This window comes from Coturnix japonica, chromosome Z, assembly GCF_054131305.1.
Source record: "Coturnix japonica strain WE chromosome Z, WE-NBRP24, whole genome shotgun sequence".
Classification (NCBI taxonomy): Eukaryota; Metazoa; Chordata; class Aves; order Galliformes; family Phasianidae; genus Coturnix; species Coturnix japonica.
Window position 1 is genome coordinate 65,799,329 of NC_140702.1, and position 12,967 is coordinate 65,812,295.

The 12,967-nt window shown below is 54.7% G+C and overlaps 1 protein-coding gene across 5 annotated transcripts in view; it reads right to left on the reverse strand.

The window, feature by feature from the left end:
* Positions 1 to 111: 111 nt before the first annotated feature.
* The window catches only part of TLN1 (talin 1), a 30,268-nt gene continuing 17,412 nt past the window's right edge, over positions 112 to 12,967 (reverse strand). For 4 of the 5 annotated variants that reach the window (XM_015848342.3, XM_085527881.1, XM_015848343.3 and 1 more), the window contains 25 exons: positions 12,806 to 12,928; positions 12,558 to 12,701; positions 12,289 to 12,450; positions 12,068 to 12,208; positions 11,781 to 11,962; positions 11,555 to 11,687; positions 11,106 to 11,207; positions 10,813 to 10,983; positions 10,519 to 10,668; positions 10,092 to 10,193; positions 9,814 to 9,933; positions 9,555 to 9,701; positions 8,510 to 8,676; positions 8,057 to 8,240; positions 7,695 to 7,820; positions 7,287 to 7,403; positions 7,022 to 7,207; positions 6,807 to 6,914; positions 3,526 to 3,631; positions 3,274 to 3,398; positions 3,049 to 3,174; positions 2,844 to 2,906; positions 2,446 to 2,628; positions 1,653 to 1,778; positions 112 to 1,204 (listed from right to left, as the gene is read on the reverse strand). In XM_015848342.3, the coding sequence (XP_015703828.2) occupies positions 1,073 to 1,204; positions 1,653 to 1,778; positions 2,446 to 2,628; positions 2,844 to 2,906; positions 3,049 to 3,174; positions 3,274 to 3,398; positions 3,526 to 3,631; positions 6,807 to 6,914; positions 7,022 to 7,207; positions 7,287 to 7,403; positions 7,695 to 7,820; positions 8,057 to 8,240; positions 8,510 to 8,676; positions 9,555 to 9,701; positions 9,814 to 9,933; positions 10,092 to 10,193; positions 10,519 to 10,668; positions 10,813 to 10,983; positions 11,106 to 11,207; positions 11,555 to 11,687; positions 11,781 to 11,962; positions 12,068 to 12,208; positions 12,289 to 12,450; positions 12,558 to 12,701; positions 12,806 to 12,928 (3,426 nt within the window). In that variant the 3' untranslated portion in view covers positions 112 to 1,072. 5 annotated transcript variants of the gene reach the window in all.

Here is a 12,967-nt window from a genome sequence, read left to right on the forward strand (position 1 = left end):
CCATGCTGCCCGCAGTGGGGTCTGAAGCAACCCTCCCCCCCAGAGCCCTGCTCCTTGGGGGCACCCGAAGTTGGGGGTCCCTGCACTCCCCCATGGACACGTGCTCCAAGCAAGCAGGAAAACCACTTTTATTGATGAAAGCGTCTTTCCAAAGAGCCATCCACATTCCCTCCACCCCGGAGCTTCGGGGGGAGGTGGTTTCCTTCCATGTGTAATATGGGATGCTCAAAGTATCAAAATAGTGAGAGAAGCCTCAGCGAGTGCAAAGGGGAGGGAGGGAGGTCCCGGAGCCAGGGAGGGATGGGGAGCTGTGGGCTCCGGGCCTCCAGGCAGGCACTGGGCTCCGGGCATTAGTGGGGGTGATGTGAGCAAGGGGATAAATGAACTCAGAAAGCTGAAGGCTCAATACTACAGAAATTTAAAAGTTATAAAAAATACTGAAGATCTCAGAAAACAACGCAGGCACTTGGGAAGGAGGAGGAAGGCAGAGCTGGCTGGGAGGCAATAAGGTGGGAACAGCAGCTCCTGGGGCGAAGCCACAGCACCAGCCCCAAACAGAGGCACTGAGGAGGGTGTGCGGTGCCTCCCAGGCGGCTGCTGCTGCGGAGTGCAGGGGCGTTCAGCCAGCAGTAAGGCATAAAGGTGAAAAGAGGCTCTGTGCGAGGCACAAGGGAAGGTGCAGAGATGATCCCCAAACAAGGGCAAGGCACAGGCCTCACCCGCTCCCACCTGGAGGAGGGAGAAGAAAGAAGCAAGAGAGAGGATAAGAAGGCACGAGGAAAGTCCTGAAAGGCGTGAAGGGCCAGGCCCCAGGCAGCAGGGAGCCTTGGGCCCCAGGGGCACATTGAGCTGCCCCAGGACAGGCTCCCAGCCCGGTGTGCTGCGTGGAGAGGTGCGATGGGTGGCGAAGCAGCGGCGCAGGTGCAGCACCTGCACGGTGTCTGGGTTAGTCCTGGTGCACCGGTGCGGGCCGAGGCAGCCCAGCGTTATTGGAGGTGGGGTGTCTTAAATAGGAGCTGGAGGCAGCAGTCTGTGCAGTGAGTGGAGGGAGGGCTCTGCCTGGGCGCGGGGCTCAGTTCTGCTCCTCGTCCCGCAGCTCGGTGGGCAGGAACTTGTACTGCTGCTGCCGGATCATGGCCAGCTTCTTGCGTGCCTCCTCCAGCTCCCGCTCCTTGCGCAGCATCTCCTCCTGGGCGGCGATGATCTGCAGAGAGAGTGGCAAGATGCTTTGTCCACCCATGGTATGAACATCTTGCTCTGCATCCTTCCACCACAGCCACAACTACAGCTAAGCACCCCCTGTGGTCACATCACAGTGCTCAGGAGATACGGCCCACAGTATCCTGCAGGCAGGTCCCACGTGCAGCAGGTAAAGCTGGGACCTGTGCCTTGTCATATAGGGTTGCGCCTGTCCCTTGAACAGCATTCTACCCTTCACACACCCTGTGGCCACTGGGTTGGTGCAGGTATTACACTAAAAGCACCAGCAAATGTTCACTGGCTGTGCCCACTGCTACAAACAGTAGGAAGAATATCAAGCCCTGCTGTGTGGAATGGGAGCCACTTCCCAGCCTGCAGTGCTGTGTGATGACAATATGGCCTTGGGGGCAGCCAGAGCCACCCTGTCCTATGGAAGCAGCCCCACTCCTCACCTGTGCAATTCCTCCCACCATCTTCTCCTTCACCACCACCGTCTCATCATGGTCCTGGAAGGCGGCTGCCTTCTGCGCTGCCTTCACCAGATTGTCTGATGCTCTCTTCACAGCATTGCCAGCAGCCTGGAGTGGGGGAAAAAACGGGAGGCATTACACTCAGCCCAGGGTACAACTGCTGCCCTGGGGGGGAACCCCTGTCCCAGATGGGCTGGTGTGCAGAAGAGGCAGCTGGAAGAAGGGGGGCTGCCAGCAGAGCTCCCTGCTCATGGCTCGCTGCCACCGCGACTGCTCATGACCATTTCAGGCGCTGCTGCTCCTGACTGAGCCCATGGGCTCCCTCACTCTGCTCCCACGTGAACAGCAGGGCAGGGACAGTCCCATCCCAGCCTCTGGCCCAAGGTGACACCTCTGAGGTCCCACTGGGATCCCTCCTGCAGCACGTGGGCATTCACTTCTGCCCCGTGGCCACGGAGATGGCACCATCAAAACATGTCCCTAAGCTTTAATGCCAGGGATCTGGTGCATACATTTCAGGCATTCCCAAGTCAGGCCATCAGCCGTGAATACCCCCAGGCTCTGCAACCCCAGCCTGGTGGATGGGAGCCCAGGAATACATGTGCATGCAATTGAAGTCCAAGCTACATGGAGCCAGTGTCCAAATGAACCACCAAGAGCAGTGCCACAGCCCCATCCCATGATCCTAGATGCCTCCCTGCTCTCACCCACCCCTCAAGCACCCAAGGGAATGTTCAGGAACCTGGAGGAGGCAGCTGGGGCTAAAGGGACTCACCTGGAGCCTCTTCATAGCCTCTGAGTCATGGTCAGCCTTCACCTTGCAGGCCACCAGCAGCTGTGCTGTGGAGGCAGCCACCTGCTTGGCTGATGAGATCAGCTTCTCCTCACTGGCATGGCCCTGCACTGCTGCATTGGCAGCTTCGCACAGGTTGTTGGTGGCAGCAGCCACCATGCGTGCCTGCAACAAGAGAGGGTGTCAGAGGGCTGGAAGAGAGGGTCCCAAGGAGGACGTGGTGCATAGGATGGGGTCAATTGGCTTCCATGCCAAACCCCATATGGTGGGAGAGGAAGTCAGCAGTGGGGCTGCCTCTTTTAGAGAGCGGAAGCATAAGGGCAGAGAGCATCTTGCCCAACATTAGATGTCCCCTGCCCCCATGTTTCCTTGATACTCACAGCTGAAATGAGTCCCTGGGACCACTGTCCATCATCCACTGCATTGGCCGGGATGACTCCCACCTGTGAAGCAGGACAGGGTGAATAAGGCACAGGAACAGTCCTTGGAGAAGGAAGAGAACCCACCACAGCTCCAGATTCACCTTCCCTCCCTGTGAAAGCTCTGTATCTTTATGACTTCAACTCTCTTCCCTCCCAGTCTTACCTTTCCTTGGGCCACCAATTCTCGCTGGGCTGCTGAGGCTGCTTTCACCAAGGCGCTTGTGGCTGCAGCAATTGATTTGGCAGCTTCCAGGATCTGCTCCTCAAAGTCCAGGCTCTCATCTGCTTGCTGTAGGCAAAAATGAGCACATTAATCCTATACAGGAAGGCAGAGAAGGTGGCAGGAGGCTGCTGGGGAGGTGAGGTGGGGCTCAGTACCCCACACAACCTTGGGCTTGGCCCTTGGTTTCAGCTGCTCCAGCTTCTTGGCTGCAGCCTCGATGGCAGCTGCTGCACCCAGCAATTCATTCTCAGCGATGACTGTGGGATCTTCTGGGTCAACCCACTCCGTCCCTACAGAAAAGGGAACCAAGAGAAATTAAACCCATGCACAGCTTGATTTCCCAATGACCCTACCCCCTCCCATCAGCTACTGAAGCCCAGGTGCCAGACCAGAGGTGGATGTAGCTGTGGTGCTCACCTTTCATGGCTTCAGCTGCCTGGATGAGTTCAGTGACAGAGCTGGCCACCCGCTTGGAGTACCCAGCCAGCTGCTGCTTCAGCTCATGGGTCGGCTTCTGCAGGATCTGTGAGAGAGCAGCAGTGAGCATGTTATGGAAACTGAAGAAGGGGGTGGTCCCTACCTGGCAGCTCCTTGCCCCCAGAGTTTGCCTGCTTGGTAAAAGTTCTATTTGGGGCTCAGACACCCTCATTTCAGGCTATTGTGAGTGCCATCACAAAGCAATCAGACCGCATAGGTCTATTTGAGGTGTTCCCCTAGAGAAGGAGAGGGGAAAACCCCACCCTGTATGTGTGAACTGGTCATTGTTTGTCATCCTGTCTGCAGCAGTGCTGGTGAGCCTCCTCCTGCACAGGGACAGGATGCTCTTCTTGGCTGTGTCGAGTCCACAGCTTCTGGGACATTACACAGCACCAGATTCTAAGCTTGAGCCCTTCCACCACTCAGTGGCTGTCTCCTTGGATCTTCTCCCCACCCCAAAGCACTCCAAGCTCCTGAACCTATCCCTCCCTTGCTGTCCCCCCTCTCAGAAACTCATCTGCAAACACAAGCAGGGCAGGGGAGGATGTGGAGCAAGGTCTCAGTCCCTGCAGGACATACATCCCCTTTCTAGGAGACACCCTGCAGAGGGTGCCCTGCAGAGGCATGCACACACCACGGCACACTGGAGGCCACACATCAGCTCGAGCAGGAGTGAGTACAGGCATGGACCATGGGGTCCTGCTCCAAACCACACAGGCACAGCGTCACCGCTGGGCTGGGCAGGCGGACATGCCGCCAACAAGGCTCATGCAGAGGTTAGACACTGGCAAGCACACCAAGTGTCACCTTACTCACCGGCTGCACAGGAGGATGGAGAGGAGAGAGAAGAAGGCAAATGAATGCCCTGGCAGAGACACATGGGTAACGGGGTACGTGAAGGAAAGGGTGAAAGATGGAGAAGCGAGAAGGAAGGTTCAGAGGCTTCCTGAAAGCTGCCATTACCACTTCATATTTTAGCCCCATCACATTTTCTGATGGCTGAACACAAAGGCTGCAGGGCTGGAGAGACCACCCATGCCCAGCAGCACCTTACTTCTTCCCGCTCTTAACTGCCTGTCTGCAGTTTTCAGCCTGAATTTCTCTGCTTTTAGTGGCAGAGACCTATTGTTACCAAATACCACATCCCTAAGGAGGTTCAAATTCCTTCCCCTCCCTGGTGAAATATGCTGCTTGCTTACTCTTCTGCTGGGAGCCACGTTTTCCATCCCAAGCTAAATAACTCTCTTTCTTGAACTACAACCACTCCTGTTCACACTCTGCAAGGCGTTGGCTCCCAAAGGGACCAACCCAGCACACATACAGCAAGTCTTGCTGTATCCCGTTTGTATCAGGCGGTATCCTGCCCATAACCTCCCATTCCACACCCCTCTGTATGGGGAGGGACCAGCACTACGCTCTGCCCTGTCAGCACCTCCGCATGCCTTCTGCTCACTGCTTTCCAGGAACCTGCTGCCTCCCCACCAACATGACCCTGCACACACAGACTGGCACACTGCTGAGGCTGGGAGTGATTCTGGACTCATGTGGGGCCATCCCAGGAAAGTCACAGGAGCTCCTGACAGCACACAGCCATGGGCAGTTTACCCTTATGAGCACGTCTGGACAACATGCCATACTGTTAAGTCTGTTGTCTGCTATGATGACATGCTTAAAATTGCTAAATTGTCTCTTTCTACAGGATATAGCCTTCCCAAGATGTACCTCTGGTGAACATTTCACTGGATGTACTGCCTGTGTGATATTCAGGAAATGTCACAAGGCAGCTGGAAGGTTAAACCCAAAACGCAGTGGAATAGCATGCTTCTGCAAGTAGTTTGACCTTGGGCACTACCACAGTATGTCATTAGCCCAATCATCTGTTAACAACAGTTCAGCCAGAGAATTTAATCTAGCATGTCAGTCTTGGCTGTGACGTCTTGAGTGTGGCTACAGCATCTTCCAGAAAGACATTCGATCTAGAGCATGAAAAACTCACTGCTCCTTTTGGAACTCTATCCTGGTGGTTACCTCCTTCAGGCATAACCAACCAGCCTTTGATTTCCCCCATCTGTCTTCAATTTTTAGCCCTTGGCTCCTGCCTGCCTCCTCTTTGTTCTGCCAGTGCTGGCACTTCTCACCCCCAAGGAGCCTGGCTTTCCCTGAGCTCCCCCACCTCACATCTGGTGAATCTGAACATGATTTATCAGTCCTTTTTAACTAACCCAGTGAAACTGTGCTGTGTAACTGACCCACGCTTGCTCTTTCTCCTTTCTCCCAGTCCAAGGCTACCAGTAACTCCAAAGGCATGTGCCCTGCACATCTCTGCAGCAGGCTCAACTTGGTCACTATGTATTCTTGCCAAGAATGCAAACCACTGGAAGCACCTCACTGAATACTTTCTTTCCATGTCTTGGATAACCCAGGTTTTATTTGCTTCAAGTGAGCTGCACTGATCTTGTAAGACAGCTAATTAAAGCAGACAACTGAAGCACCTGAGAGGACTAAGCTGTAGGAAGACTGGATGAAAAGGGCACAGCTGGCCTTTGCAGCCAGCACCTCTGCCACCACAGGCACTGCCTGTCTCACACTCCTCTGTGAGCTTAACAAGCTCTGTTTTCACACTGGCTGAAGTTTCTCCCACCCACCACTTTGAACGGAAGCTGCTTCAGGATTCTGTTCCTGTGTTGTCGAATTTCCAGACTCCATCTGTTTATGGCCAGTTAATCTCCCATCTGTTGTTAGCCAAATACCTTTCTTGAAAGACTGTTTATGGCTCTGATATCTGCTTCTGTAAGTAATTACAGGCAGCACTCCCATCCCTCGTCACCTTTCATTTGTCTGCCTAGCCTAGGTACTGGGACAAAGAATGAGACAGGAATCCAGCACCAGCTTCTCAAGGATCATTTTGACACTGACTGTTCAGCTCAGGTCAAAGCAATTACAGCAGCACTAGCCCAGAGCACTGCAGCAACAAATAACTGTGCAGTCTCAAGGCAGGGACAGGTCTCTCTTTTAGGCAGGACCTGAAAGACAGGCATTGCAACCTGTTGAGCCAGTGGTCACTGCACACCATCTTTTGCCCTGCACTCACCTTGGGCACTTCATGTACAGGATGCAAAAGTAAACTTGCTAAAAGACCTCAGTGAGGGTAACTGCAGAGCTCTTGGACACCCTGGTGTCCAAGGGAAGCCTCATAAAACCATGGGGCTGGGGACACTCACCACCAGCACGTGCTCCAGCAGCTCCAGGTAGCCATCAGCACACTCCTTGCCAAAGCGCAGCGCCCGCTGCCGCACGTCCGCGCTCACCTCCGGGTGGTAAGCAGCCTCCTGCAACCCAGAGATAGCATTTGTATCCAGACACAAGCACTGGGGGCTCTGCCAGAGTCCCCCCACCCCTGTGCCAGCCCCACATCCACTGCCCTCCTGCGCAGCACCTTGCAGGCACGCAGCATGTCGGCAATGGCACGGCGGCTCAGGTTGGCTGTAGCGATGACATCCTCCTGCCGACACGAATTGCCAGCAGCCACAGCTTTGGCTGTGGCCATTGTGATGCCTTTCGTCATTCGGATGAAGTCCTCTGGGGTTGAGACCTGGGCAGGAGGCACCGGGGAGGAGAAGACCTGCGAGGAGAAAGGCAGGAGTGAGGCATGGGGCAGCAGGTGGGCAGGGTGTCAGCTGTGACCCCACAGCAGTGCTCACCGCCAGTTCTTGGCGGATATGCTCTATAGTGGCCTCCAGTGCTCGTGTCCCCTTTGTGGCCTCATCCTCAACGGCCTTCACTGTCTTCAGCAAGGAAGTGACATTGGTGACCATCACCTGTGGAAGGGAGAACAGAGCCAGGTAAAGCCCCGCAAAAGCTTTAGGATGCTGCCAGCACCATCTCTCCCTTGTGGTTTGGTGCAGAACTGCCCCTTCCTCATACTCTACTCATATCACTTCATTTTGATCTCTAACCAATTCACACATGCTGTGCCCCACCTTTCACATGCCTCTCTGCACCCTTGTCCCATTTGCCTCACAGCTGTCCTCCTGTCCCTAGACGTGCACAGGAGTCCCCCTTTTCTTTCTCCAGCCCTCCTGCCCCATCTCCTCTTCTCCACCGCAGACCTTGGCAGAGTTCTTCAGCTGATAGACTGCAGGATCATCCCCAGCTTTGCCAGCAGCTGCTTTGGTGGCACCAATCAGGTCCCCAAGTGCTTTGGCCACATCCTTCACAGCATTGATCAGAACCACCTGCGAAAAGCAAGTCCAGGGTCACACTCAAGCTGGGATGGTGCATCCAACTAATAAGAAATATGGACACTCTTGGATACATAGAATTTAACTCAGCTAGAGTGGCTGACTAGGGTCAAAGCCCAGTCAACCCTCTTCAGGACACATGGAGTCCAGCCCAGACCACACATACTCAGTTCCATTCCCTTCCTGCAAGCTAAGAGCACCCTCCATTCACCCCAGACACTCCATCCTACCTGAGTCTCTGGGTCTTCAGATCCCAGGCTGGCAGCACCCAGCTTCACCACCTCAGCCAGGCGGGTGATGGTGGCCACAGAGGACTGGGCAGCCTGGGCTAGCTTCTCCTGGCTGGCTGTGGCATTCTGCACCAGCACCTTGGTGTCTTCCACCAACGCCTTGGCTGTCTTCAAAATGCCCTCCCTGGTGAGAAGAAGAGTGTCAGAGAGAAGGCAGTGCCACAGAGGTGTGCTTGCACAAGGCACTAAAGAATGACATGCAGGTGCCTGTCCCTTTGCATGTGCACATGCTCCTTGCTCCCTGCCTTCCATATGTATGTGCTGGGTGTGAAAACAGAGCCAGCATGAATTTGTAGGTCTCCCTGGAGCTGGCCCACCGCTTACAAAGATGTGAGATAGCAGGACCCCTTTACCTCCATCTAAGCAAAGTGTCCTACTCCCCAGCCCTCGTACCTGTGGTCAGCAAAGGTTTCTGAGTTCTCCCGATTGAGAGTCCCTGCTGTGGCAAACATGATGGTGGTGTCGAGGTCAGCAATGATGCCAGAGACAGCGCTGGCTGCAGTGATACAGGCTTGAGTCCCACGGTTCCCAGCCTGCAGAGCTGCCAGCACATGGGACACCTGTGGGGTACAAACAGGGTGACTGGAGAGGCAGGAACAGGCAGCCCCTACCGTGTATCTCACTGAACCAAGGAGGGGAATCAGGGATTATACAATACAGCATTCCTTCTTAGCTTCCAATTATTTTTATCTCAAATCTTCCACCTTTAGGACTGCGAGTGCCACTGGACTGTGCTACTCTCTAAACAAGTAAGGCTTGCAGCTCATTCCTTTTGTAAGTCCTAAACCCATATCCCTCACTCTTCCAAGCACTCTTAAGATGGTAATTTTCCTGATGGAAAGAAAGCTTTGAAAGCAAGAATCTGCAGGGAGCCCTGAGCATGCTGATATGTGCCAGACAGTATGAACCAGAGTTAGTTTTGCTTTTGTAATCTTTCTTACAAGCACTGCAGCTCTACTCTTATAAACCAGATTTTTAAGCCCATGTTTCCATCTGCTACTAACCAATGTGCTTTTAAATGGGCAAGGTTTTCCACCATGCCAGCAGAAGGGGCAGAGGAGATCAGTCACCCAGAGTGAGCTGGAAGATTATTAAAGATGTAGCAAATGCTACACACACATCTGAAAGGGCAGGTTTACAGAGCCCTGAGCTGCCATGAGGGTGTGATCAATACTCCTTGGCAGTTCAGCACTTCAGCAGTGAGCACCCAGCTACTGCACACTCCAATCACAGCACAAGTTGATATGGTGGCAGGAGAGGAACCTCTCCTTCACCCCAGTTGTGCTAGAGCAAGCATGGCCAAGAGCAGACAGAGTCCAGGATGACCCCTGGAGAACCCAAATTGGTGGCCACAGGATATGGGGTTCAACCCAGCACTCCTCCCACCACCTAAATCCCCTTTCCTGTTGCATGCTCTGAGACCCTTAGCACTGCTCACCTTCTCGGAGACCTTGCGTGCACTCTCTATCAGCTCCTTCTTGGTGTAGGCATCGCTGGGGCTACATTGCAGAGCTCCAGCCTTGGTCACCAGGGCAGCACAGCCATGGCCCAGCTCCTGTACCCGGCGCTTGATATGGGAGCCAATCTGCAGGCAAATGTGTGCATGAGAGAGCCATAACGGTATTAGCCTCATACCCAACATACTCGATAGGAAATGAAAGTCATCCCATGCATCTACTCCAGGCCAAACATCTTACCTCCTCATTTTCGGCAGTGAGAGCAGCTGGCTTGGCCTGTTGTGCCAGCTGCCCGTAGTCATTGGTAAGCTGGTTGGCCAGTATGCCCAGCTCATCTGGGTTGGTGGTGGATTTGGTGACCTGCCAATGAAATAACGACAGAACTCAGACAGGCCCTGCAGTAGGACAGGCAAGCAGCAGTGGCAGTTGCCCTGCCTAAGTGAGACCACAGCACCACTGTCTGCTTCCTGCCTCAAGTAGGGATAAATAAGAGAATAGTGACGGGCTCCTGTACCCACCATCTCCTGCACGGTCACTGCGATAGCTTTGGCCGTCTTCACCATTGTGGTCTGGTAGTCCACAAAGGTCCCCTCAGGCTCGCCCATTGGTCCCTCATCCAGCTGCAATAAAATACCAGAAGAGTTTGGCTCCAGCACAAGCACAGTGGCCCTTCTTGACAACAGCAAAGCAGGAGATTTGTGCTGCCCACAAGGGCCCTAGATGCTCCTCCCATAGACCATCCCCCAGTGCTCCCTTGGGGAACATCTGAACAACTTCCAGCATCTCTCCCTGCCTCTTTGGTTGCATAAGTGCAGTACTCTGTTTGCCACTCCTTCTCAAGCAGGACTCAGTGCTAGCAACCCAAGGAAGACAAGAAATGACAAAGTGCCACACAGAGTTTGACTGACTCCTCCTCTCCCGCAGCCCTCTCTGTGTTCCCTTCACCTGGTTGATGGCTTGGGTGATGGAGTCCACCATGCCCCCAACAACGCCTGCCGCACTGGCTGCCTCATTGAGCGTGGTGGTCAGGTCGTCCACTGCCTCCTTCATCATCTGCACGGCCTCCTCCAGAGCCTCCTGCGTGTGGGCAGCTTGCTGCAAGGACAAGATAGAGTGAGAGCTGCTCCCCTTCAACACAGACACCACATGCTTGTCCTGAGTTTTGGTGTCAGGCATGCATGTATGATACATGACACATATCCAAAGCTCACGGTGCCACCATGTCCACCTCCCACTCACCTTGGGGTTCCCACCAGCCTCCTTGGCTGTGTACAGCATCTGCAGGGCAGACTCAGCCAGAGTTTTTGTCTGATCCAGGAGGTTCATCTGCTGCTGGTGGTTGGGTGTTTTGGAGGCAGCACCAATAGCTGCCAAAATGAGTGGCTCGAAGTACTGAGCCATCTGAGACACCTAGGGAAAAGCAGAATCAGTGACAGCAGGCCCTGCTAGCCTGAGCCTTTTCTCATGGTGCAAACTCCTTGATAAACACTTGGTGCCTGATCTCCAGCTCCCCACCCCTGCCCTTCCATTACCTTGTGTCCCAGCTGTGAGGCTTCAGCCCGTGCTGCGCTGGCCACAGGCTCTATCAGGTTGTTGATCTCCTGCACAGCCGTGATCATCTGGTTATGCAAAGCCTGTTGAGAAGAGAATAACTTGCATGAAGCTCCAGCACAGCTGATCTCACCAAGCTCTGGTGAGAAAGAGTTAACCTGCTTGAGGAAAGCAGGACACCAAGGTGCTGGTTGCACTGCTAAATCAGATCTGGGTGTAAGGGTGGTCTGACCAGACAACCCTGCTCTGTCCCACTGAACCAGACAGGCAGCAGGGACACACAGCTTGAAGCTAGGCTGTTCTGCCCACCACTTGGCTGGGCGGGTTTAGGATTCCTGCTAAAGATGCAAGAAGGGCTGCAGAAGCCCTTTGTGAAGGCAGAGGGATTCCAGGATAAGATGCTGCCCCCAGGAGCAAGTTCCCCACTTACCTCCTGGGAGATACCTTCTCGGGGGGCCAACTGCTGGCTGATGGCTGCAAGGGAGGCCTGGTCCACCTCCCGCATGCATCTGTTCAGGACATCTATAGCCTCGTCACACTCCCGCTGTCCAGGAGCTTTGTCCCTGAATGACAAGACATATCAGCAATACTGGTTGGTGCAAAGGGGCCCTGGCCACACACACCAGATTGGCTGAGACAGTCCAGTTCACTCTCACCTCATGTTGGTGATCAGTTTCTTGATGGAGTCTGAGACAGTGCGAGAGTGGCCAGCCAGCACCGCCCACTGCGGTGGGTCCTTGGGGTTGACAGCCAGGGAGCGGGCAGTCTGAATGAGGCCAGCTGAGCTCTCCAGCATCGTCTTGGCAGATGTGACAATGGGCTCCATGGCTCTGCGTCCCTGTGCAGAGAGATGGTGGACTCGTGAAACAGATGGACCAGCATGAATAGGCAGAAGCTCCCACCATAGCCAGGCCCACCCCTCCAAGCCCCAATAACACCTCACCTCAGGGCTGATCTGGGCAGGAACGGTGGCAAACTCTGGGTTGGAGGCAAAAGCTGTCAGGTTGTCCACAGCCTCTATGAGAGGAGCTGTGGCTGCGCGGCACCGCTCCCGGTTCTCTTCATTGAAGGCACCATCCAGGGCCTAGTATATAGGAGAGAGCAAAGTTATCTAGCCCTGAGCATACCCTATCTCTGCCCATACTGCCCCAGTAGGAAGCGCACCTTGATGGTCTTCACCAGGTTGGCTGTGCTGTTGGCAACCTCCTTAGCTGACTGGACAAACTGCCGCTTGGCAACAGGGTTGGCGGTGCGGGAGGAGGCCAGGCGGCAGGTGTTGCACAGGGCTGACGTGTGCTTAGCCACAATGGTGGCTGCTGACAGCACCTGTAGAGAAAGGCAGAGTGAGACAGGACCCACAGCATCTCCCCATCCCTCCAATACTCCCTTTTAGACAAGAAAATGCCCATCACAGCAGCCCACTTCATACGCACCTGGGACTGTGTGCAGGCAGGGTCCACCAGGTTTTGGCAGGCCATCTGGATGGCCTGGTTAGCTCTGGCAAACTGAGTGGGGTCTACCAAGCCCTGCTGTCCAGCCTGGCTGTTGGGATCAGAAACTCCCACCAGGTAGGCAGCCTGTGAGCATGAGAGATGCAGTGAGGGACTGTATGGGGGCAGAGGCAGGCAATAGCTCCCTGCCCCAGGAGTGATGTGTGAGGCTGGGACTGAATGTATCTCACCTGGGCTGCTGCCTCCGTGAGCCCGCAGAGAGCTTTGGAGGCGGCACTGATGGACTCTCCAAACTCAGGCAGCTTGCTGTTCTTTGCATTCTGGGAGATGCCAGCCATGGACTCACCCAGCACCTGCAGGATTCATAGCCACTAGCTAGAGACTACCTCCTG